Consider the following 26,579-nt stretch of genomic DNA (forward strand, 5'->3'; position numbering starts at 1 on the left):
TTCAGCATTTTGGAATCAGGCTTGAGGCATGGTATTGTTCTCTAACTCTTGTGTGGCTTTTTGGGTTTAATGACTCGTTCTATGGGTCAATCAAGGTTAATGTGTTTAAACTCACTGTAACTGAGCTTTCGACCTGTCTCTTAAGCTTCTATTTTTTTTTATCCATTATGCTGTGCCACATTGATGCTCTACATTTGATATCTGCTCTCTCTCTCTCTCTTTGTCTCTCTCTCTCTCCCTCTCCCTCTCTCTCTCCCTCTCTCCCTCTCTTTAACCCCTTTCACACATATGAGCCTACCCAGTAGATTCCATGGAATTGACCTGATACAATATGTGTGAACACGACAGGACCATGTATAATACCATGGAATTTACAGGGAAGGCTTAGGTGGGTTACGTATGTCTGACGCAAGACCTTTTCACATGGAACAAGTGAACCAATCACAGCGAGGAGTTTCTCACTTTGTGCTTTTGGTTTGGTCCGCTGGAGTTGGCTAGGTAACCGATGTCACATCAGCCAAAGTAGTGATACATATAATTCCACAACTGGATACTACTTTGTTTCCAATCATAGTTAGCTAGATGACTTACTTAGTTAGATTACTTCCTTATCAAATGTACATTTTGTGATATAGACGCATTACAGAGCACTCACACCATCTCCTCCCACAGCTGTCATGCATCGCGCAGTCAGCAGGGAGAGAGCCCGCAGAGCAGAGTACATAAGACCTGCCCCAGACCCCGAATATCGCTACTGCAAAATATAATTCCACAACTGCATACTACTTAATTTCCAATCATAGTTAACTATCTTACTTACTTACTAGATTACTTATCAAATGCACATTTGTGATATGTTTACGCAGTTCGCATCAGTGGCACTTCCAGTCACTCCCTCGCTTCAACTGTGCTTACTGAGGCCGACAATACAGAAGATCACTGGCGGACCCGGGTTGGGATTCCATGTAAATTACGTGTGAAAGGGGCTTCTGTCTCTCTCTTTCTCACTGCATGCTGGGAAGTTTGGTGGGTGTGAGTGTCTGTGTGGTTTGGTGGGAGCGCTTTTTGCAAGTTTTCTCTTAGTTTTTTTCTTAATTAGGCCTAGCTTTTCAGTGTACGATATACGTAGCTAGTTGTTCTGTAGTTTGCGTGGGGTTTTGGTGCGGATGGCGTCCTGGGAGAGGCCGTCCGTTTCCCTCCGTCATCGAGTGCGAATCCCGGCTGACCCCGCTGTCACCGTGGAGGAGGTTCCCCTCACCGTGGGTGATTTAGACGGGCATGACAACCCGAGATACGCCTCGAGGATGAACAAAGCGATGGTTGTGTTTTTGAAAGAGGAGCATTTTGTTTACCAGTTGATTGAAAACGGCATTATTATTATTATTTTTTTTTGTACCCGTTTCCCTGTTTGCTATGCCATGAACTAGGATCACAATATCAGGTGTTCCCCCCGTTCATACCCAATGAGGCGCTGGAGCGAGAGCTTCAAGTGTTTTGGAAAGATAGCGAGTGGTTTTAAAACCGTTGGTTTAGGGTGCAAAGATGGAAAAACGTAAACATGTCCAGTCTTTAAGGAGACAGGCTTACGAGCGCTCCGCCTGTCCTCACAGGCAGCGAGTGTCAGAGGATGCGGAGGCTGGTGGTGCTCAGCTGAGGGTGATGCACCTGAGGCTGAATCAGGAGTAGGAACGAGTGGGCAGGGAGGAAAGGAGACGCCGCCAACTAAGGCTCTAGTGTAGGTGTGTTTTCAATCATTTTCAGAAGGATCGGGCTGGTGTAGATGAGACTGCAGCGGTTTTTGGACTGCCAAGTCCCGAGTTGTGTGGAAAGCTGTGGGGCTGTGGTTGTAGATTTGCCGGGGAGTGGACTCAGCTGAGCCGCATCAGGTGGAGGGGGAGAGGTGACTGAGACCGCCTGTCACTGAGAGTCAGGAAAACGAGGGACATGGTTTATAATTGCGATTCAAATGACATGTCAGTGACAGATTCACAGCTAAGTGGCAATGTGTACACATTAGAGGAAATTAATATGTTCCTTGATGAGGCTTTTGGGAAATAATTGGTCAGAGTAAAGGACTATTTTCCTGATAGTGCTAAATAAAGTTATGCAAAAACCTGGTTGGCTTAGATGTCCTCGATGAAAAGAAGCGCTACAGATGAACAAAACCGCTTTGAGGAAGGGTGTTGAGCAAGGAAAGGAAACATTTAGAAAAAAGCGGAAAAATAAATGATGATGATGGTGTTTCACGGGGGTGTTGTCTCTCTTCTATCTGTTTCTCTGTTTCCAATCTCTAATTTCTCCACGCAGAGTTTAAGGGTTGGCTTTTTAAATATTAATGGCGGAAGGGATAGACAAAAGAGGGCTTTAGGTTCTGAATTGTGTCGACAGAAAATATTTGATGTAATTTTCCTACAAGAAACACACAGTGATGTCAGGATTCAGGAATGAAGTAGATTGGGCTTTATAGTAAAGGTGTCAGTATTTTCTCAGCCATGGGACTAATAGCAGCGCTTTTCTCTTCTCACTTAGTGTGGCTGTAAAAGTCCACTACTGAGACGGTGACGGGCAGGGGGCTCAGATGGTCAGGGCTGAGATTGGTGGTGTCATCTTCTGTTTTATTCATGTCTATGCTCCCGAATCATGGTTCAGAGCGGCTGGACGTTTTGAAGAAATGAAAAGAATCGCTAACAGCAGTGTGGTCAAGGGGAATGTATGATGATGGGAGGAGGGGATTGGAACTGCACAGTAACTGACTTGTCTATAAGTGGCCTAGTCGAGGAGGTGGCAGAGGACTGTTGTGAACTTTTTCTGGTCCGGCTGGCGCTGGATGGGGGCGTCTGCGCTGTTCCTTCCAGTTGAAGAGGGGGGGGGGGGGGGGGCGGGGGGGCAATGTCTCGTTGACATTGCTGGTGGGATGGAGGCTTTCAGGCTGGGGGCAGCGCCGAGGCGGCTTTACAACTTTGGTCTGAGCTGGCAGGATACGGCTTGACCGTTGCTAAGGAGGGCTAGTCACCACGGCTATGACAAGCAGCTGTTCCTGCTCCAGCCTGAGGTTGGTGGACCTCATTGGGGTTGACGCCTTTCTACCTGTCAGTCCTGCAGGCGTGGCAGGTCTTCAACATCCACCGGGAACCGGCAATGACACCAGGGATCCATACGTCCCTCATAAGAACTCCTATCTTGTCCTCTGCCAGCCTGCGGTCCAGCCGGGGAGAGGATGGTTGTGTCAAGCGAGAGGGATGGAGGCATCCAGGTGGACTGAGTTTTTTTGATCCAGATTCTTCTCCCGAAAGGCTGCTGGCAGTCTTTGTACAAGCCCGCCATTGATAAACTGACAGATAATATAGATGCTTTTATAAATATTTGGGGCCTTGGGGGGATTTTGTGCTCGTTTCAAGAAGAATTGCTTGTACTTCACTTTTGAGGGTTTTTTCTATGTTTTGTATGTATTTTGTTTCTTTTGTTGTTGTTTTTGTTCTTATGAAGCGAATTAGTTTGTATATTTTGAAATGGGAATAAAGAAAAACCTTTTAAATGAAAAAGAAATCTCTCTCTCTCTCACGGGCACACACACACACACACACACACACAGACACGCACACACACACACACACACGCACACACACACACACGCACACACACACACACACACACACACACACACACACACACACACACTGTTTTATGCACTCAAAGCATCCCCAAAGGAAGACATTTACGATACCATTAGAGTGACAATAATGCATTTACACACCATTTCCCACTGCCCTCTGCGACTGCCTGGACAGCTGTTTTTGAATCTCCACTTCTGCTAAGTCCATATTATTCTCTCCATATCTTTGTTGGTGCCATCATGCCATATACATTAGGAGAGAAGGAGAGAGAGAGAGGCAGGCAGACAGACAGACAGAGAGACAGACAGATAGATAGATAGGAACAAGAGACAAAGAGAGTGAGAGACTGAGTGAGATGGGTGAGTGGGTGGGTGGGGGAGCTGTCCATACTTCATTTTGTTGTTCACTGAGCGATGTTCAGATACCGCTGTCATGTAGGTATCATTCCAAATGAGGTACTGACACTGCAATTGACAGCCATACATGGCTTTTCAGATCACCGTTAGCAACAGACTGACACTTTCTGACAACCAGAAGATCTCTTGTCATTGCTGTCTTACATGGATATTTACATGGAATATATTTATGCTTTAAGGTAGCAATTATACTCTGTATACCCCATACTGTTACCCCGGCTAATGTATTCCGTAGGAGCACTTCATTGACTTGACTGTGATAATGCATATGATTAAGATGTCTGACTGTTGTTGTTTTTGTCTGTTTTTAATGCTTAGGTGATCCTGATCTTGACCAAGCTTTATGACTTCAACCTGGGTGCTGTCACTGAAAGCTCTCTCTGGAGGTAAGGGGTTTTAAAGAATATTGTGCGAGTAAACATATTCTGAGTTGTTGTTGTGTGAAGTTTATTCACTGGCTGGTTTAAATGGACTCTATTCGAACAGAATCAGTCAAATAAATAAATGTCCTTGTCCTTTGGTAACATGTATCCTACCAACTCAAAATAATGTGCTCCATGAAGCACTTGAGTTAAGGGTGAGAGCAACAGTGAGATGGCATCTATCTATCATGTGGTCACAGTATTGAGGAGAAGGTGACATGGTGTGATGCCAAGATACAGTAGCTCTTACTTTGCATCATACGTTAACTGCACTGCAAAATTGCACTGCAGGGATGCGTTGTTTCAAAATGCAGAATCTCTGCCATCATGTTGGGCGTCGGTAATGTTATTTCCCCTTATCTCTGCTTTTGATTTGATTGAATACTGCCCTTAACCTATTGTTTCAGAAGCAATTGACACAGCACACACAATCGCTATAGCCCATACCAATATCCCATTCACCGTGTATCGAGAGGTGAGTTACAGTGTGCTGTCACATCATAAATAACTTGAATTCATTTAGGATTAGACCCCGGCTGATACAGACTCACTCTTTTTTCTTTCTCACACCTTCTCCAAGCTCTACAGGAAACTCATTTCATTTTGAAATACACCTGACAAAAAAGACCATCAGTTCACCAAGCCAGAGAGTATCGTATTAATTTCTGTTTCGCTAGGCACAGCTAAGATTTACATCTGACTTGACAAGCTTTGAAACCTCATATTGTGCATGGGAGGTATTCCATCATCAAGGTGTCTGGTTAACAATAGCACCGAGAGTAAATTACAGTGTACCTCAGGGGGCTGTGGGGAAGGCTCTTAGTATGATATTAGAAAAGGGAAAGCATTTGAATATTATGAAAAGAAAGTGAGTAAATGATCTCTGTAATAATACTGTAAATGATTTATGAATATCGCCTCTGGCCGCGTCTTGATGACAGAACACAATTGGAAGATCAATTGGCGCCTCGTGAAAAGTATCTAACAAGTATCTCCTGAGTGTTTTCAAAATGAAGACCGCTTTCCCTTATTAAAGTAGCTTCAACACTGTAATAACTTAATTTCAGCTGCCTGTCATGAACTAACAAACATTGTTGAGGAGGTTTGTCAACCAAAATGAGGAGTAGTCAGATACTAACACAAAAGCATTTAGGGAGTAAACCTTTGAAAACAATGTCATAGGCAAATGGAATGATTCAGCTTAATGCACAAGCTGCGATACTGAAGCAGCAGACTTTGGGTATCTATCAAATTATTCAACGGAATTACATTTGGAAGCATTCAGGTAGAACTGAGACAGAGGAGCGGGTTGTCTTTGGTGAGTGGTAATGGAACCATGGAGAATGGAGAGAGTGGAACATATTCAGCCTTGTCATCGAACACACAAAGTGCGGTAGTCAGAAATGTTCCGAAAGGCAAATATTTTGTTCATGTTGCTTATTTGACTGTGTTTCTGGTGGATAATTCAGCATATACATGATACTGTATGACATTGGAATGTCTCTCCACAGAGCTTAATGTGCAGGAGGAGATGAGGGTCAATTTGTTTTCAATCATTAAATTGTGGAAATGATTTGAATTTGAACTCAACACATTTAAAAAGGACACTTCACCAATATGTAACACCACATTAATTGTCTCCAGAACCCAACAGTACCAGTGTCTACATACTGTATGTGAAAACAGAGATGTTCCACATTCTGTAGTCATAAAGATAAGACAAAAATGGTCTGAAAAACCCAACCAGAAACCCAACCTAACCCAACCAGAAACAGCTCAGCTTGAATAATGGAAAGGATACAACTCACTTCCCATTATTAATATTCAATATAAAAAGTTATTATGCCTGACTTTGTGAGTTGGGACATTACAGTAACCAGTGCTAGTTAGACCCAGCCTGGCAGACCAAACCAGCTGAAAGGTTAGTCAGACAGGCTATTTAATACCTGGCCATTAATTTAGTTAACAAAACAACAAAACAGACAGTCATTACACATACAGTACATAGATAATATATAATAATAACATACAATATAATATCATATAATATGGCCGAAACGCAAAACCTCCTATCTGCAAAATTCACTTTTTTTCACAAACCTATCATGTGCAGCCTTCCTTGTTGTCATCACCGCAAATCAGAATATTTTGAGGTTTCGTGTTTCGGCCATCGATATATATACAGTATATATATATATATATATATATATATATATATATATATATATATATTTATCACTGGGATAAAGCTATCAAACTACAGTATTTTTTTGCTCCGGTATATGATCAATAACACCGGCCTGTGATATCATTGGGGGTAAAAATAAATATTGCATTTATTGATTTTCAAAACTACAGCCACTAACACACTCCTACTGGCTTGAAACTTTTCTGAAAATAACTGAATGATTTTGTTTTTAGGACATTTTCTCTTTGACTAGGTAGGGAATGTAGCAAATGGTGAAGTCTCCCTTTAAGTGGAATCTATATGTACTCACCATATGTATGTTTTAGCAAGTTAAATATGAAGTCATGTCAAAGGTTTCTTAGCCCATACAAAATAATTGTATTGATCAACAAAACAGTGTTGTTGTTGTTTTTTTCCCTAGTGTATGTTATTCTGTACCTAATAAAGTGGCCGGGCCACTTAGGTACACCTTGCTAGGACTGGGTTGGACTGTACTGGGTTGGACCTCCTATTTTGCCTTCAGAACTGCCTTCATTCTTCGTGGCATAGATTCAGCAAGGTGCTGAAAACATTCCTCAGAGATTTTGTTCCATATTGACATTATACTATCACGCAGTTGCTGAAGATTTGTGCCAAGAAAATATCCCCCACACCATTACACCACCACCACCATTTTCGCCCAGAGAACTGCTGCTCACTGGATATTTTCTCTTTTTCTGCCCATTCTCTGTTTCCCCTAGAAATACTCAAAACAGCCTGTCTGGCACCAACACCCATGCCATATTCAGAGTCACTTAAATCACCTTTCTTTCACATTCTGATGCTTGGTTTGAACTTCAGCAGATCGTCTTGACCATGTCTACATGCCCAAATGCATTGCGTTGCTGCCACATGATTGGCTGATTAGATATTTGCGTGATCGTGCAGTTGAAAAGGTGTACCTAATAAAGTGGCCAGTGAGTGTATATACTGTGTATATATTATATAAACCCCTCAAAAAAAAGTTTGGAAACGTTATTTTGGTTGATTAATCCGCCCCTTTAATAATACCAATTGTTATTGTACCAATTGTTATTGTATTTTATATCGTTGGAAAGCCTGATTAGTCACCTTTACAACAAGGTGCAATTTGTAAGGATCATGCATTCGTGGAATGAGCAACACAGCTAAACGTGTGGGTAACGGCCCAAAAATACTTGCCAAAATCCCTATTCTTCTGTTGGTATTCACTCTCGTTTTGAGTTGCTTGGTCGATTGGATGATTGCACTCTCCCACAGTAATAAGGAAAAAACAACACATATTGGCTATTTATACACTTTATTAATTTTACACTGTCAGGGACCGCAGTAGCGTGTGGAAGATCCATACGCAGTCACAACAGCTTGGCACCTCCTCCTCATGCTGGTCACATACTGCTGTGGGACGGCATCCCATTCCTCAACCAGGATTTGCCGCCAGTCAGCCAACAAGGTTGCGTTGGTCACTCTGGCACGTACAGCACGCCCAAGTTGATCCCACAAGTGTTCAATTGGGTTGAGGTCTGGATTCACGGCAGGCCATTCCATCCTCTCCACTCCCAAATCCTGGAGGTACTCTGTGATGATCCTGGCTCTGTGGGGGCAAGCGTTGTCATCCTGGAGGATAGAGTTAGGTCCCAGATTCTAGAGATATGGGATCGCCACTGGCCCCAGAATATCATTCCTGTCAATTAGGTGCCATTCAGGTGCCAGTCACACACCTGTGATTGACATACACCTGCCAGCACTTGAAGCTCAAAATGAGAGTGAATACCAACAGAAGAATATTGCAGGGGATTTTGGCAAATTTCTTGGGGCCGCTACCCACACGTTTAGCTGTGTTACTCATTCCACGAATGCATGATCCTTACAAGTTGTACCTTGTTGTAAAGGTGACTAATCAGGCTTTCCAACGATATAAAATACAATACCAATTGGTATTATTAAAGGGGAGGAAGAATCGACTGAAATAACGTTTCCAAACTTTTTTTGAGGAGTTTATATCGTTTTTTTTTGCTGTTTTCTGCTGTTCTCAGGTCAGAGGACTATGGGAGCACCTATGAGAAGCTAAATGACAAAGTGGGATCAAGGACTGTTCTGAGTTACCTCTACGTCTGCCCAACCAACAAAAGAAAGGTTCGTACAGTAGTGTCAATCTTTCTAGAACTCTGTGTACTGTACAACAATGTTCAGTTGATTATTGTTTGATGGACAGGTGACATGGATAGACATTTAGTTTAATACATGATAACACAACAACAGCAATCACAACAACAAACAAAACACAACAACAACAACAACAACAACAACAACATCATCAACAACAACATCAACAACAACAACAACAACAACAACAACCATGCAATGCTTTTCTCTATGAAATTACTCTTTTGTTCATTCTGTGAACAGTACCACCATGCAATCAAATCCTCCATTGAGCACAATCCACTCTGTTTCTCTCCCTCCCTCTCCCTCCCTCTCCCTCCCTGGCTCCCTCCCTCTCTCTCTCTCCCTCTAATATCTCTGTCCTCTCTCCTCCTTCTGTACTTTAGATAATGATGCTTAGCGACCCAGAGCTGGAGAGCAGTGTCCTCATCAGCTCAGATGAAGGCGCCAGCTTTGAGAAGTACTCCATTAACTTCTACATCCAGAGTCTGCTGTTTCATCCCACACAAGAAAACTGGCTACTGGCATATAGTCATGACAGCAAGGTAGACAAGGTGCTCTGTTGAATGGAGGGTTAAGTAATTAGAGTTGAAACCATATGCCTGTGAAATATTGAGCAAAAACAATTCTATTTTGATGTTTGTTATTTTTCATTTTCTGCAACACAACCAGTTCGTCAGGACATACTGATACATATGAGTATGTTGCTGATGTTCCATGTTGAACGTTGTGTATGTTATTCTGATGTGTGTCTGCAGTTGTACAGCTCCATGGACTTTGGGAGAAGATGGCAGCTTGTTCATGACAATGTGACACCTGGCAGATTCTCCTGGTATGACTTCAGTCAGTATTTGAATAGCTAATGACCTTTCTCCAATCTCTTAATTGAAGGTGTTGGGGATATCAAAGGGACTATAATCATCATATATTATGCTAATTGGAGAATGCTTGTGTAGCGTAGATAGTCCAGTGAACAAAACCCAGTGAAGCCTATACTTTAGCTCAATATGGAATACAGTCTTGTTACATGAAAGACCTTGGTCCAATACCTGATTGGTCACATTGGGGATTTGGCCATAATAAGTATACTGTATACAAAGCATATTTGTATACAGTTTTTTTTTGTTTTTTTTGTTTTTCCCCTTTCCTAACACCAGGGGAGCCACCCCTCCTAAATTTCGTTGTTTGGTACCTGTACTGTAGCAATGACAATAAAGTCCATTCATTCATTCATTCATTCATATTGTGTTGATTGATACATTTGGGAGGGACCAATCCCACTTGAACCCATGTTGTGTTCAGAGTAACACCAACACAATATATCCAGTGAGTCTGAATAGCCTAATACAACATACAATATGTTGTGTGAATCATTTTGGTAATGACCCTTAACCCTAATGACCCTAACCCTAACCCTAATGCTATTATGTAAAGCACACTGAATTGCCCCTGTTGTATGAAATGCGCTAGACAAATAAACTTGCCTTGCCTCGCCATGACCCCTCCCTGTCAGCTGGACTCACCTATTCCCTGTCACAACAGGTCTTGACAGATTGTGACAACCCACCATAAAGTGTGTTTGTTCCCCTAACTGAACCCATCTGACTTGTCAGGGAAGAGTGTGTTCCCTCTTTTATGGCAAAAGTATGACATGTTGTCATTCTCTAATCTCAAGTGCATGGTGGCATAAGGCACACGGTGGTGCATATTGATGCGACACAGTTTATCCCAGCTTGTCATGGTGTGTGTCAAACCCAAGTGCCTCTTAAGCGGAGGGAGAAAGGACATTGTTTGGAGGGCGTCCTCTCCACATGAGCAGCAGAGAATTTGATAGATAAGGACAGCATGAGAGGTGGTCTAATGGCAGACCAAACAAGACATTATGCGCCTTGAAAAATTATGCTTTTTATGTATCGGAAATGTTGTCCATGTTTTTAAAGGCTTATTGAAATGCATGTAGAGCACTACATTCTGGAAGGGTAACAAATCTTAACACACTGTGCCTTATTGTGCGAGTGGTAATTTAGCAAGAGATGACCACAAATTGAAGGTCTGCTTAGTTATTGTGATGCAACTGCAATCCTGCCCTCTGTCTCAATTTGTTTATGCTTCCCCAAATTGAGATTAATTGTCCGCGCTAGTGCAAAGTCGACGAACAGGAAATGGAGATGCGTTTTCTGTGCTGTTAAGGAGACCGCCGAATAGAGCTATGACTGTCCTCTCAAGGCGAGACCCCCTGGTTCTCAATCACTCTCCCTCCCTCCCTCTCTGCCCTCCCCCCTCTCTCTATCTCTCTCTCTCTCCCTCCCTCCCTCCCCCTCTCCCCCCTCTGCCCCCCCCCCCCCTCTCTCTCTATCTCTCTTTTTCTCTCTCTCTCTTTCCCCTGTATTGTAGGGCGATGATGGGGCTGGACAGAGAATCAGATGTGGTCCACATAGAGACACGCATTGCCAAAGGACGTGAGTATTGCTATACTGGGCTGTACTGTGCTGTACTGTGCTGTACTATACTGTCCTGTGCTGTCCTGTGCTGTACCGTGCTGTACTATACTGTCCTGTACTGTACTGTACTGTACTGGACTTGCCTCACACAGTAGCAGGACCCAGAGGACAGCAGAGCAGTATAATAGATTGATAGAGTCTCTAGTCTTTTAAATCGTCCCCTCGTGTCCCATATAGGAACCTCAATTCTCCCCCAAACACTAGATGATATTCAATCAAATAAATTACAGTTTACTGGATAAGACTATGTGTCATATAACATTATTATTTGTACTGTAAAAGAGACTTGTTTGCACTGTCATGCTAACAAGTTTGGTTTTTGTTTCACACAATAACAAGTAACTGTTGATTGTGACAGTGTAAACGGAGTGTTTCCTCTTATCTGGCTGCAGAAATCTGTTTATTGGTTTTGATTGAAAAGATCAAGTACTGTACCTACTGTAAATGTAGCACGAGAAATCAGAAATCAGTTCTCGTTGTTGATTCATGGTTTGTTCCATAGTACTGTAGGAATGTTAGAGCCTGGTCCCAGGTCTGTATGCTCTTTACTCAACTCCTATGACTTCTGTTGTTAAGCCAAACACAATTGTGACACGGTCTGGTGAAAAGATCTGCATGTCTGCAATTCTCAAGTCATGCAAATGACCAAAAAGCCCCTTTTAAAAAAAGAAAGAATGTGTTTCCCATTTTTTGGCATATTACGTAAATTGAAGTGTTGAAGAGCCCACTCAATATATAAAAAACAGTTTTAGGATCACTAAATACTTTAGGATCACTAAATACTAAATACTACTTTTTGTGAATTGGATTAATTGTATTGTTGGCCATATGCCACTGGGTAAGTGATACATGGCTTGTAAACAAACGTACGTTTTAGGACGTGTTCAAAAGCAAGAACTGTGTGATCATCTAATTACATGTAGCTATGTGTTTTTAGCATGTTGATGTTCTATCAGCATGTGATGTGCTAAACTTGCAGTTAGATGTTCATAGCGATGTACCGTCTTAGCTGGTAGCTACTAGCAGCTGTTTTGCGTGTGTTTCGATTCAGAGCGAGATTCTCAGGTATTTGGTTTGAGGAGTACCAACATTCAAATAAGCATATCTTCTTATTTGACTAACTATTTTAGGATTTCAATGTATGACATCATTTGAAAGCTTACAATCTGCCCTAATCTTTCCTAATCTGGAAAAAACTGAAAAATGACCTTGCCTTACTTGAGGACTTTTCCGCCAGACCCTGTCACAATTGACAAAGCAAATACTATTCGGTTGTTAAGTCGTGACGTGTTTCCGGGTCCAAAGTTGGCTGAGGCGCTCTCTTCGAAATGCCTTCGAATAATAATAATAATTCATTATATTTATATAGCTCTTTTCCGAGGCTCAAAGACCCTGACAATATGGGGAAAACGGGAAAGTGCTGTGTCCCTTGTTGTATGAATAGATCAGAGTCTAAAAAACTATTAAACTGTCATTCTACCGCTGTAGTACACTGGTACTCTGGTGCGGGGAATTTCTGGTTTGGACCCTGAAATTGCTAAACGTCACGTTTGACGTCAGACTTAACAACCGAATATCTAGAACCAGGCTGCAACTGGACTGTTACTGACCCTTCGTCTTGCTCATTATATGTTAGGTGCCCAGTATGTTAAGTGCCGAGCTCAACGATGCACAGAATCCAATAGACAGTACCTGTTTCCTGGACACGTTGACATCAATTCCCTGGTTGTGCAGGATGACTATGTGTTCATTCAGGTGTGTATAAATATATATAACAGTATGGATTATAAGGTACTGTCATTACTTGTGTAATAAGAAAAAAAACATGCAATTATCAATAAATTACCAATGTACTATGAAACTGCAGCAACTTCATGTAAAGTGTATCCTTTCATAAAAGACCTGCTTCCCTGTGAACAATGTTCTTCTGTTTACATCTAATCTATGTTGTTCTAATGAAGTCTACGCTTTGGAAATGGATTTCTTCTCACACACCTGATCCTCTGAGCTCACATCTGGATTATGTATTGTCCAGTCTGTCATTTTGTCATATTTGTCTGGGTCCAGACTTTCTGACTTCTAAGGAAACAATGTTACTGTTACCTTCTCTTCTCAGAATGTTTTTTCTGATATGAGGGCAAGGGAGAAGGCTGTACTGTATGACAAAAGGTTCTACCTAGAATCGAAAACTTTTGCTGTCCCTGTCGAAAACCATTTCAAGATCATTTTTGTTCCTGGTTGAACCCTCTCTGTGTTATCTCTGCCCCAGACTTTATAGCTAGACAACATAACACACAGTGCTGTACTGAATCCAATAGGCACAGTGTCATGTCTGTGTACAGGGTACAAATCCAAGATGGCCACCGCCGTCACATTCAGATGTTGAGTTAATAACTTTTATTGGCCCAAATGTACCTCTTTTTTCACCACAATTAGCATATGTAAATATTAGGTCTACAGGCATGGTTAAAAATTTAGGGGAAAAAGGGTAAATTTGCTATAAAAAAAAAACTAACTGAGACCTAATACAAATGTTTTTGACCTCTGTAGGTCTCTAGCCCATTCCTATTAAAAGGTGGAAAGGGTTCTACATGGAACCAAAACTATTTCTTTCTACAGTACATGCCATCAACCTCAGCAAATATGTTCAAGTCAAGACTAAAAACCCATCTTTTTAATATTGCCTTTAAATGACTAAATAATTAAATTAAGATTATATAATGATTAAAGCACTTTGAGCTGCAACGTTTGCAGGAAAAGTGCTATACAAATGAAGTTATTATTATGATTATTATTATTATGAATATTATTATTATCCAAAAGGGTTCTTCAAATGGTTTCACTTTACTTCGATCGCAGAAGAACCTGTTTTTTACAAGAATCTATGGAGCTTGGCATTATTTGGGGTGTAGTGGCGGGTAGGCGTGGGAAACAGGGTAGTGGTAACCTTGGCGTAGTAGATAGTGAGTTGGACTGGTGATGAGAAGGTTTTGAGTTCAAACCCTACCTGGGAACACCACCACCAAGTGTGTCCTTGAGTAAGGCACTTAGCCATAAGTTACTCCAGGGAGACTGTCCCATATCTATATATGTAATCTCTTTAGATAAAAGCATCTTCTAAATGTTTAAAATGTAAAATGTATTGCCATTCAGTTCGACATTGGGTTACATGAGTCATTAACAGTCAGTAGCATTATGAATGATTTAAGTTCCACTGCCTGCCTTCAATTTCCATTTACAGTTGAAGATGTCTCTCTGGGAACCAATTTGTTTCCACTAAAGAGCCCTGCGCAACGTTAAAACCATGTCGTGACGTTAGAATTATAAGGTTCTATCTCCATTTTGGTCAAAATTGAGTTTTTTACACAATCTGATCCATTAGGTGTTTGTTAATGCCTGTGTGGTGTTATTCTTAAAATGTTTACATTTTTAAGTTAGTAATTAATAAAATACAAAGGTTCCATCTCACAAAACATAATGGAATGTAAAAACGTTGACGCTCAATATCTCTGAACTACCCTAAACGGAGATAGAACCTTATAATTCTAAGCTCACGATGTGTTACCAAGTTTTAGTAATTCGAGGTCACCGCAAAGTGAGTCAGCCCCGAATAACCCAAACTTTGCACCAATATAGGCCAAACACCTATGACCAAACACCTATGACCAACTATGACCAAACACCTATGACCAAACCCCTATGACCAAACACCTATGACGTTCCACATTCAATAATTACAAATAGGCAAGCATAGATCATAACAGCCACAGCACTTTCTAGTCATGGTTATGACTGGGGGTTGCAAGAGATATAGGAGAATTGAGAGAATTTATTTAGCTGAATCGAATTATTTAAAACATGAGAGGAGTCACGACAGGCTCATTAAACCATTACAGCATTTGGAGACTCAGAACAGGTTGAATTTTAGGGGGGCTTGTTAAGTGCTTAGATGATGATATCATAGACAGCTTGTGATTAAATGTGTTACCTAACCCTAACCCTAACTATAAATATAATTTTATATGTCAAAACAAATAAGGATTATCTATTCCAACATTCACAGTGAAATCCTGATTGGTGAAGACAATTGACATCTTCATGTCATATTCAATTATCTCCTTTGCTAGACACCTGCTTCTCCTCTACACTAATTTACACGTTGTCAATTAATGACCAACTTAATGACTATGTCCACTAAAACATATTGCTGTGCAGTGCTCTTTGGCAGAAACAAATTGGGGCCATCTGTCCATGTTAGTGTAGTTCTCTACCATATATATAATTCTGCAGGGCTAACAAGGGTTGTTACTCACTTGTACAACATTATACTGTAGTTTGATATGGACAGATGACTGAAGTGCTTTCTGCTGACCTCATTCTGAATGGAGTGACATTTGGTCTTGCCTTTGAATCCCACTTTTATGAGTGAGATGTACTGTACGTACAGTATATGGTAGCAGTATGCAGCCTCTGATAAATAGTTTCAACTTAATTCATAGAATTGATTACAAACACAAGATATAAGATAGCAAAAAAGAAATCTCATTCAAAACTGCCTGAACTGAACATAACTGGTGTCATCTAATAATAAAAAAAAGCCTGAATTGAATTGAGCTGAAATGGAATCGACACCTGACCCCAGTTAATGTGGTACTGTAGCTTGCTAGATGTTGGTGAAAATAGCTATAGCTGGACCCAGCTGGTGCGCGCTCCACAGAGAGAGAGAGCTGCGGTGGCTGTGTGGCCTACAGATGACTTTCTTGTGACTTTCATTGCTCGGGGCAGTTGGATTTAACTTGACAAAGAGTAATGAGGTTATCGATTGGGGCTACAACGGAATAAGCAGTCTTCAACACCTCCATAGTCTCTTGGGAAAGAAGGAACAGCCAACTGCAACATCCTCAGAAATCTGCCATGGGAAAATGCAGCCATTGATTTTCGATAGATTATTTCATTAGTGCTCTAATGTAGTGTGTTGGGAGACAAACACCATCCCTCCACTGTTGATTAGAAAATAAGCAATCAAGTGGTATGGTGCGCCAGTGAGTGGATGGGTAGAAACTTACCTCTAGTAGTGTATATAGATGTATATAGATGTACAAAGATGGAGGTCTGAAAATGGACAATCAACCATTCGTAGTGTACAGTAAAATCATTTAATTGTGATGGACATTAAAAGGGACTATACTTTCAATGTGTTGCACCAACAAATCTTATTTTTTGTTATTTTTAACTTTATGGTTTGAAATTTTCACTAGAATTGTTTTGTCTTCATCTATTCTCTTCTATTGACATTATTCAAGCAAGTCCTGAAATGCAGTTGAATTATTCAGCGGTAAATGTGTGACTCTTCATTTATCATATTTCATATCATATTTTACAGGTAACCAAGTCAGGACGTGCAAGTTACTTTGTGTCCTATATGAGAGAATCATTTAAGCGCATTCAACTGCCTAAATACTGTTTACCTAAGGTAAGCAACCAAACCATCCGACACAGTACTCCCTGTAATACCATGCTATAATACGAGAGCAGCATCTTGAGGAGCTTCAGACATGTTTTCTTTTCTGAAGCTCCATTACTCTAGTCTGAGGTAAACCCACTGTCTCATCCTGTAGAGAAAGAGAGCTCCACATCACATTTCACACTGATAATAGATGCATTTTCCTCTATGTAAATGTCCCCATAATTATGTCTGTTTCTCTATCTCAATTTGGCTCTCTCTTTCTCTCTGAGCCTCTCTGTATGTCTGTCCTTCTGCCCATCTGTCTCTCTTCTTTTCTGTCTGTGTCTGTCTGTGTCTCTCTCATCTTTACCGTCTGTTTGTGTCTCTCACACCTTTACTGTCTGTCTCTCTGTCTCTCTCTCTCTCTCTCTCTTTCTCTCTCTCTCTCTCTCTCTCTCTCTCTCTCTCTCTCTCTTTCTCTGTGTGTCTCTCTCTCTCTCTCTCTCTCTCTCTCTTTCTCTGTGTCTCTCTCTCCCTCTTTCTCTGTGTCTCTCTCTCCCTCTACCTCCAACAGGATATGCACATCATCAGTACAGATGAAAAGCAGGTGTTTGCTGCTGTCCAAGAGTGGAACCAGAACAACACCTACAGCCTGTACATCTCAGACTCTCCTGGCGTCTACTTCACTCTGTCTCTCGAGAACCTGAGGACCAGTAGAGGGCCAGCCGGAAACCTACTTGTCGACTTGTATAAGGTATAATAATCCATTGGCAGTATATACTTCTCAGATGAAGCCTTCTCCTAAACTAAGAAGCATCTTCTTCAATCAGTCTATATTGAACGTTTACTGGAGTCCAGGACTTGGCAACTAGAACAGCCATGGGTGGGGTCATTTGACCCTGTGAGTAAAATAATGTTTTATCTTTGCACTCGATAACATTTCAGGACATCTCCTTTCATGCGTTTCCTATGTGCGTTCTACCACCCAGTATCCTTACATTTTCAAAATCACATCAGGATAAGCTAGTATAAAGCTATTTCGCAGTTTTTCTGTGTAGGAGGCAAGCTAATTTACAAGACACGCCAACTAGTGGTCGTTGTGTGTAAATAGCAGCTTACCATTGTAAAGACTATGGTCATTTGATCCCCGAAGCGGCTCTTATTGTAGGTAAAAAAAAGGCACGGCTGTTCTAGTGTTAAGCTGTGACTGATAAACTGACCCTGTATGTTATGTATACTAGTCATTACATTTCGTGAGCTTAGAATGATAAGGTTCTATCTCCGTTTAGGGCAGTTCAGAGATATTGAGCGTCAAAGTTTTTACATTCCATTATGTTTTGTGATATGGAACCTTTGTATTTTATGAATTACTAACTCAAAAATGTCAACATTTAAAACAATAACACCACACAGGCATTAATAAACACCTAATGGATCAGATTATGTAAAAAACTATTTTTTGACAAAAATTGAGATAGAACCTTATAATTCTAACGTCACGATTTCTTACCTATGAAATGGGATCTGTTTATTTTTGCTCTCTTTTTATTAAAGGTCGAAGGGATCAACGGCATGTTTCTAGCTAACAAACTGGTGGATCATCAAGTAAAGACTTTCATCACATACAACAAGGGTCAGACTTGGGCCCTGCTGCTCGCCCCTGCCGTCGACGTAGCGGGAAACAACCTCAACTGCATCCTGGTGGGTACACAGGCCAGACGCCCCGGGGGAGAGGGACGGTATGCTGTTGTTCACCAGAGAAGTGGAGCCTCTGACCGAGGCCATTTATTCAACGTTTCAACCCCCTGAGAGACGCTCTTTGATTTAAAGTTATGGTTGCTTACGCAGGGTATCCACGGTGTCTTGAAAAGTATTAAAAGTTGGTAAATCAATTTTGGGGAAATCAAGACCCTTAATAAGTATTAAAAAGTCTTATCACGATTTCATGAGGTCTTGAATTGTGTAGGTATTTTTCTGAATTAGACTCTGTCCAAAGAGTTTGAGTCCTAAAAACTTTTAGTCAAAGTTCGTGAATGTATTAGTTTTATTAAAAAAACAAAGATGAACCGGAAATCGTGTTGTATGATAGTGGTCTAGTCTATTGCAAACTCAAACTGTTAAGTTAAAGGTGTCACTGATGTAAACGGTTACAGCTCGAAGTAGCGGTTGGGTCTGGAAAAATATTGACAAGGTCTTTAAAAAGTCTTAGAAAGGTATTGAAATTAACCTCAAGATTCCTGTATATACCCTGTTATGGCAGTTGCCGAGTCTACTATAATCAACTTGACTTTTATACCTTGTTACATTTCCAATGGACCAGTTGAGTTAGGAAGAATCCGAATTGTTTTGAAACTTTTAGTAGTAATGTGCAGAGTCGTTAAGTTCATATTGTCCACCGTATTCTAGTTCATCAAGAGTACCCAGGCTTAACCCTTCATTAAACGATACAATTTAAATGTGTGATCACTATAGAGGCGTTAGAATACAGTGAATGACACCAAGTGCCCTGCAACGATCTGCCCTAGTTTAGTTTGAAATTAAAATGAGATAATCCCAGTCAGTATGTACCGTTGGGCTGTATATTAAAACCCAGTATGTAAAAACAATGAGAGAAGAAGTCATTGACTCCTGATATTGCAATGTTTTTGTTAGTGTTGATGAAGAGACCACCATTACTCTGGCCTCTCCAGTCTTTTGTAAAAGCGTATTTTGATGTTTTACACAGTGGCTGATTCAGAGAGATTAGGGAATTTAATTTATCAGCAAATTAAACAATGTATCAAAGATTTATCAGAGAATCTTGGGAGAATGTTAATTACACGGCTTTGTTTTTTTTTTACGAGACAGCAGCAAGTTACGATGTCCTCCGTGTCCTCATACACAGTTTCATTCTGTTAGTGGAAGAGGAGAAAAAAGGGTCTTTTGTTCCAAGAATTGGTATTTCAATTGTTGCACAGCCACAGTGCCTTTGCAAAGAGAGATTAGTTTGCAAAGTCGGAAGAAAAAGGCAATTATAGATGCATCTGTGAAGATACTATATGTCTGATTCGATGTCTTGATTGGAGCTTAATTTTCATCTAATCTGTTTGTTTTAACAGCCTCTGTGTTCACTTCACCTCCACCTGGAGATGTCAGAGAACCCGTACACCTCCGGCCGCATCTCCAGCAAGGACTCCGCTCCAGGGATCATTGTAGCCACAGGTACTGTGAAAGAGAGTACTGTGAGAGAGAGTACTGTAAGAGAGAGTACTGTAAGAGAGAGTACTGTAAGAGAGAGTACTGAAAGACAGAGTACTGTAAGACAGAGTACTGTGAGAAAGAGTACTGTGAGAAAGAGTACTGTAAGAGAGAGTACTGTAAGAGAGAGTACTGTGAGAGAGAGTACTGTAAGAGAGAGTACTGTAAGAGAGAGTACTGAAAGACAGAGTACTGTAAGACAGAGTACTGTGAGAAAGAGTACTGTGAGAAAGAGTACTGTAAGAGAGAGTACTGTAAGAGAGAGTACTGTGAGAAAGAGTACTGTAAAGGGCTCTGCACACAGCGTGCGATTTCTGTTGCGCGTCAACGTTCCATTTTGAAGTTTGAATGGAAGTCTATGAGAACATCGCATTTACCCACACACGGCCCCGATTTTAATCGCACGGCGAACATTCGATTCCATTCATTTTGAATGGGACAAAGCACACGGCGTGCGAGTTTTGTCGCACTGTCAAATGAATGGAATCGAATGTTCGCCGTGCGATTAAAATCGGGGCCGTGTGTGGGTAAATGCGATGTTCTCATAGACTTCCATTCAAACTTCAAAATGGAACGTTGACGCGCAACAGAAATCGCACGCTGTGTGCAGAGCCCTTAAGAGAGAGTACTGTAAGAGAGAGTCTTAAGGCCCTTGCACACCAATGCGTTTTTTTCGCATGCATATTTTTTTATCCGTCATCCGCAAAAAAACGGTACGCACAGAGACGTTGCACACTGACCTCTGATGTGTTTTATTAGAGTCCGATGCGTTTATTTGTTATATTGATGTTGCGAAATTTCGCAATATGCACTCTACATTCTAAATGCTTGATGCAGCAAAAGGTACAAACAACTGAGAGCAATATAACTAAAACCAAATGGTAGACTACATCAGTGGAATGTATTATCAGTAGAAAAATACAATACATTTTTATTTCTTTTAACAAAGTGTGGTGTGCATCTCCAGCAGTGCGATATCTATAAACATACCATGTGTTTACTCTCCGCTCAGGGTTGCCAGATGGGATTGAGAATTTCCAACCTAACCACAGTCTAAAAACGGCTAAATCCACCAAAAACCAGCCCCTCTGGCAACCCTGTCTCCGCTGCTTCAGAGTCTACTTGTTGCGCAAAATAGGCCAGGGTTTGTCAAATCCTTTGTTGGACATCTCGTTTCTTAAGTCCTGGTATATTGTGGCATTTCTTTACTGTTTGCCATCTGGAATACCCAGGGAGACGCAGGCAGCAGAAGTAGAATAGAATAGTAGAATAGAAAAAGAAACAGCTATAACCATGCTGAATGATGTACCTGTACGATGCACTGGCAGTCTGTGACAGTGTGTGCACCTGCCCGGACCCTGCCCTTCTGCCTGAGTTTGAGTATGATGCTGCCCAAATGAATGTTATTGTTTAGTGCCGTACGCTTTCGTGGTATTATATTGTGTGAATTATCATCTGTATGTTGTTTTTCTTTCACTCGACCGCCGAGATAATACTTGAGACATGTACTTCCGTAAACATTAATCCAACTGTCCTGCAGTTCTAATTTGATGATGTGTCCCAGTCTATACCATGGCGGAGTGGTCAAAAACAGCTCTCACAAAGGCTTTTAACGGACGTAAAAAACGCATTGGTGTGCAAGGGCCTTAAGGTCTAGTGGATAGTGAGTTGGACTAGTGATTAGAAAGTCATGAGTTCAAATCCCACCACTAGTGTGCCCTTGAGGAAGGCACAGCCCTAAATTACTCCAGGGAGACTGTCCCTGTAATCCCTAATTGTAAATCAAGTGTGTGGTAAATGGTTAATTAATTAGAGTACTGTAAGAGGGCCCCATCTTTATAGCCTGGGCACTCATGTAGATCTGAAAGGATTTGATCTGAAATTAACTGATCAACAGTACATGTTTATAATGCGAAGCTAAGATAGTTCCTCATAAAATTGTCCTCCAATGAGGCGGAGGGCGTGTGTGTGTGTGTGTGTGTGTGTGTGTGTGTGTGTGTGTGTGCGTGCGTAGGTGTGTGCATGCGTGCGTGTGTGAGTTTGTGTTTGTGCGAGTGGGGTAAGAGAAACAACTGCAGTAGGCTACTCTAAATTTAGCTGAAGATATTTCGTCATAGTTTGTTCGATGTGCAATTATGCACCTTTACTATTCTAGTAGAAGTATACATTTGTTTCTTGTTTTGTTCTCAGGTAACATGGGTCCAGAGCTGTCCTCCACCAACCTTGGGATGTTTATAACTTCTGATGCTGGGAATAGCTGGAGACAGGTAAGACATGTGGCCAAGTTTAAAATAATAAAAAACATGTATTTATTGTTAATTGCTTTCACCAGGTTTTTACAGTATCTGACACATCGTGAGCTTAGAATGAGAAGGTTCTATCTCCGTTTAGAATGATAAGGTTCTATCTCCGTTTAGAATGAGAAGGTTCTATCTCCGTTTAGAATGAGAAGGTTCTATCTCCGTTTAGAATGATAAGGTTCTATCTCCGTTTAGAATGATAAGGTTCTATCTCCGTTTAGAATGATAAGGTTCTATCTCCGTTTAGAATGAGAAGGTTCTATCTCCGTTTAGAATGAGAAGGTTCTATCTCCGTTTAGAATGAGAAGGTTCTATCTCCGTTTAGGGCAGTTCAGAGATATTGAGCGTCAAAGTTTTTACATTCCATTATGTTTTGTGAGATGGAATTGTATTTTATGAATTACTAACTAAAACATTTCAACATTTTAAAAATAACACCACACAGGCATTAATAAACACCTAATGGATCAGATTATGTAAAAAAAATCTCAATTTTGACAAAAATGGAGATAAGAACCTTATAATTCTAACGTCACGACATGTTTATTGGTGTTGTTGGTGTGCAATCATTGATTTGAAAGAATATGTTTGATGTCATTTACTTTATGTAGATCTTTGAGGAGGAACATAACGTTTGGTTTCTTGACAACGGAGGTGCTTTACTCGCAGTCTTGCAGGCAACAACACCCATTCGACATCTATGGTATGCACACTCATTTTTACAATATACTATATTTAAACAGTGTAAAGTAGCAACATACTGTCAAATAGAAGTTGATTGCTGAGACTGATGTACAAAAGTTAGAGGCTGAAATGGAGGTTCTGCTTTCTGGATACATACAATCTATTTAATTTCTCTGGTTTCGGGGATAGTGGTTGCCTACTATTACATAAAGCCTTTGAAATGATGATTTGCGAGGTAAGTATGCATGATGCATATCTCATCATTTGCCACAACAGCAATTGTTTTTCTCACTACATCAAAACCTGTAAATACAAAAAAATGAATCAACAGCCAAATATTGGCTGTTTCAGCTTTGTACTCTTGGTGGGTATTTTGAGTGATGGAGTGATGTTATGCAAATGAGGGGAAGAGGAGATTCTAATGTATCGGGGTACTTTGTGAGCCTTGGTCCTTGTGTCGTTGGAAGCTCTCCCACATTAGCCACTTTGATGTCCTCTGCACTGAAACAGTGACCATATCAATTAGGATCTGTGAAAGGTGGTCCATCAAATGGATTGCTGATGTTGAAGTGAGTCATATCTCCTTTTTAGTTTTTTCACCCTTGACATTTGTGATATGTTCTAATGCTTTGGTCCTCATATCAGGATCTGATGTAACGATCTGACTTTTCTTTCGAAAAATGTGGATACATTTCCGCGTTGTTGAAAATCAACGACACATCGCTAGTCAACTAACGCAACTTGTTTTGTGAGCCTGCTAACAATGTAAAGTAGTGTTATAGTTAACTAGGTAGCAGTGGGGGATTACTCACCGAATCAATTGCGTTGCAGTATTTTGGCTTGACTAGCGAGTTTGTGTCGTGATTCTCAACAACGTTGAAACGTAGTTCCGTGTTTCAAAAGAAAAGTCAGAACATTTTGATTGGTTGCCGATATGAGGACCAAAACATTAGAACGTGATACATTTACCTAGACCACTGTTCCACAGGGCGTTCTGCTGTTGAATATGTAGTTAGATAACTTTAGAAGGACATGATAAGGGGGCTTAATTGTTCAACAATGGCAGAACAGAAGAAAACCTTTTATCATGAGAAATGTAAACAGATACTAGGAATATTCTGAAATATTTCACTGCATAACAGTCACACATATTTCATCAAGTTACAATGTCTTGTTATTTCATAGTCATTTCATGTGTGTTGCATTAAAGTTACTATAGAACATTAGACTTATTGGGAAGCTAGTGCTTGGTAAATAGACAGACATAATATGTCTTTACCAATGTACTTATTTTTTCCTTTCTTTGTATTTTTTTTTACAATTTACATTACAACCATTTACCAAGCACTAGCTTCCCAATAAGTCGAGGCGAAGTCGATGTGAGGAGGTCTCTTCACATCCCTGTTAGCCACGTAGGTCTAATGAGATAAGACATTAATTAGCATTACATAATAGACCATACAGTCCATTAAGCTCCATTCTGTTTAGATAAAGATGTAAATAACTTGTGTCAAAACTTCTGTTTTGTCCTCACCCTGACCCTAACCACAACCTGAGTGTGTATAACAATGAGAATTGGTCACTTAATGCAATAGTAATTACACAGTAAATAAACGACATAATTGAAAATATTTCAAGCAAAGTAATGAACCACAATAGTCACGGAATCAAACATTCATAGTTGTGTTGTGAAACAGGATCAGTCTGGACGAGGGGAAGAAATGGGACCGCCACAGCTTCTCTCTAGCGCCTCTGTTTGTGGACGGTGTTCTCATGGAGCCGGAGACAGAGAACCATATCATCACGTGAGTAAGGCCGCTGGTGTCAACAAACATAATTTTTGAAGGAATTATCTATGATTATTATCTTTTTAAATACAATGTGTTCATAAATAGAGATATACGGTATGTTTAAGTTGTGAATTTGATCCAGTAGGATATTCCTCTCTCAATATATAACATTTGCAAATGTTTTTTTTTTTATGTTGTCATGTTGTTATACTGAGTGTTTGTGATGACAGACAAAACAACACTATTTGAATGTTGGCTCACAGGGGTTTATGTTTCACATCCGATGTTTTGATTCTGTTCTTTTCAGGTTTTTCGGACACTTCAGCCATCGTTCTGAATGGCAGCTGATTAAGATTGACTACAAGAACGTCTTTATCAGGAGATGCATGGACGGGGATTACCAAACTTGGCACTTACACAATAAGGTAACAGACATTATTGAGAGGCTGGGATTAAATGGCAACATCAAGATGGGCATGTGTGTCTATTGTGACTGTAAAGGTGGCATGAATGGATGCATGCATATTATGCTCACACACACACACACACACACACACACACACACACACACATACTCACATACAGTACACCACACACACACACACACACACACACAGACACACAAACACACACACGCTCACATACAGTACACCACACACACACACACACACACACACACACACACACACACACACACAGACACACACACACACACACACACACACACACACACACACACACAGATACACAAACACACACACACACACACACACACACACTCACATACAGTACACCACACACACACACACACACACACACACACACACACACACACACACACAAAATGGTAAATGGTAAATGGACTGCACTTATATAGCGCTTTTTTTGCTGCTCCAAAGCTGCTCCAAAGCGCTTTACAACGGCCTCTCATTCACCCATTCACACACACATTCACACACCAATGGCGGCAAGCTGCCATGCAAGGCGCTGGCCCGCTCACTGGGAGCAATTTTGACACACACTCACATACAGTACCCCACACACACACACACACACACACACACACACACACATACACACACAGAGACACACAAACACACACACTCACATACAGTACGCCACACACAAGAATGCATGCACGCACACATATCACACACTTGCACACACAACACTGAAACACAGTCTATATGCCATGTCATTTCAGCTTGTCGAGTGCTAAACACATTGACTTTGATGTACCGTAATAAAATGTAGCCCAGGGTCTGAAGTGTCATGTGGTTTGATAGGGAGAGCCGTGTGTGATGGGGGAGAAGCAGATCTACATGAAACGCCGGCCAGGAAACCGCTGTATGCTAGCGCAGGACTACTCCAGGATGATCTCCTCCGAGCCATGCCTCTGCAGAGCATATGACTTTGAATGGTAAGTGAAGGATGACAGGTCTCTCCTACATAGGTTCTTAGCTGCACTGTATTTAAATGTTTTTATGAGGTTACCAGCAAGTACTTGAGTTGGGCCAGTACACACGCAATACCAAACACCTCAAATGTTCCACTTGCTTGAGCATCGGCACCAATTGTAGAATATTAATGTTATGTGAACACCCAAATGCACAGGTTTGAGTGTGCGGATGCTGCTTTTTTGGAGCTTTATTTGATACCCTTCAGCTCCAGCACCTCAGCTAATTCTGATCACGGATGAGCAGTGGTATTTTCCACTAATATGAACACCAAAACTGCCCAATTAAAATGAATACCAACAGCTAAAATAGAACCGGCAACCTTTTTCATCCTACCTCA

General features: G+C 40.9%; 1 protein-coding gene across 1 annotated transcript in view; it reads left to right on the forward strand.

Annotated features, from left to right (window-relative positions):
• LOC308173880 (VPS10 domain-containing receptor SorCS3-like) overlaps positions 1-26,579 on the forward strand; it is a gene marked incomplete at both ends in the record, with an annotated part of 75,205 nt that overhangs the window by 33,702 nt on the left and 14,924 nt on the right. The window contains 15 exons of the mRNA XM_080548933.1: positions 4,349-4,416; positions 8,695-8,794; positions 9,211-9,369; positions 9,583-9,656; positions 11,219-11,283; positions 12,962-13,080; positions 16,709-16,798; positions 17,346-17,525; positions 18,326-18,472; positions 19,870-19,972; positions 22,199-22,275; positions 22,920-23,011; positions 24,690-24,797; positions 25,090-25,207; positions 26,069-26,202. Coding sequence (XP_080405059.1) covers positions 4,349-4,416; positions 8,695-8,794; positions 9,211-9,369; positions 9,583-9,656; positions 11,219-11,283; positions 12,962-13,080; positions 16,709-16,798; positions 17,346-17,525; positions 18,326-18,472; positions 19,870-19,972; positions 22,199-22,275; positions 22,920-23,011; positions 24,690-24,797; positions 25,090-25,207; positions 26,069-26,202 — 1,634 coding nt within the window. The remainder of the gene's footprint in view (positions 1-4,348; positions 4,417-8,694; positions 8,795-9,210; positions 9,370-9,582; positions 9,657-11,218; positions 11,284-12,961; positions 13,081-16,708; positions 16,799-17,345; positions 17,526-18,325; positions 18,473-19,869; positions 19,973-22,198; positions 22,276-22,919; positions 23,012-24,689; positions 24,798-25,089; positions 25,208-26,068; positions 26,203-26,579) is intronic.

This window comes from Nansenia antarctica (genome assembly GCF_963989245.1).
Source record: "Nansenia antarctica genome assembly, chromosome: 19".
In the NCBI taxonomy this organism is placed as follows: domain Eukaryota; kingdom Metazoa; phylum Chordata; class Actinopteri; order Argentiniformes; family Microstomatidae; genus Nansenia; species Nansenia antarctica.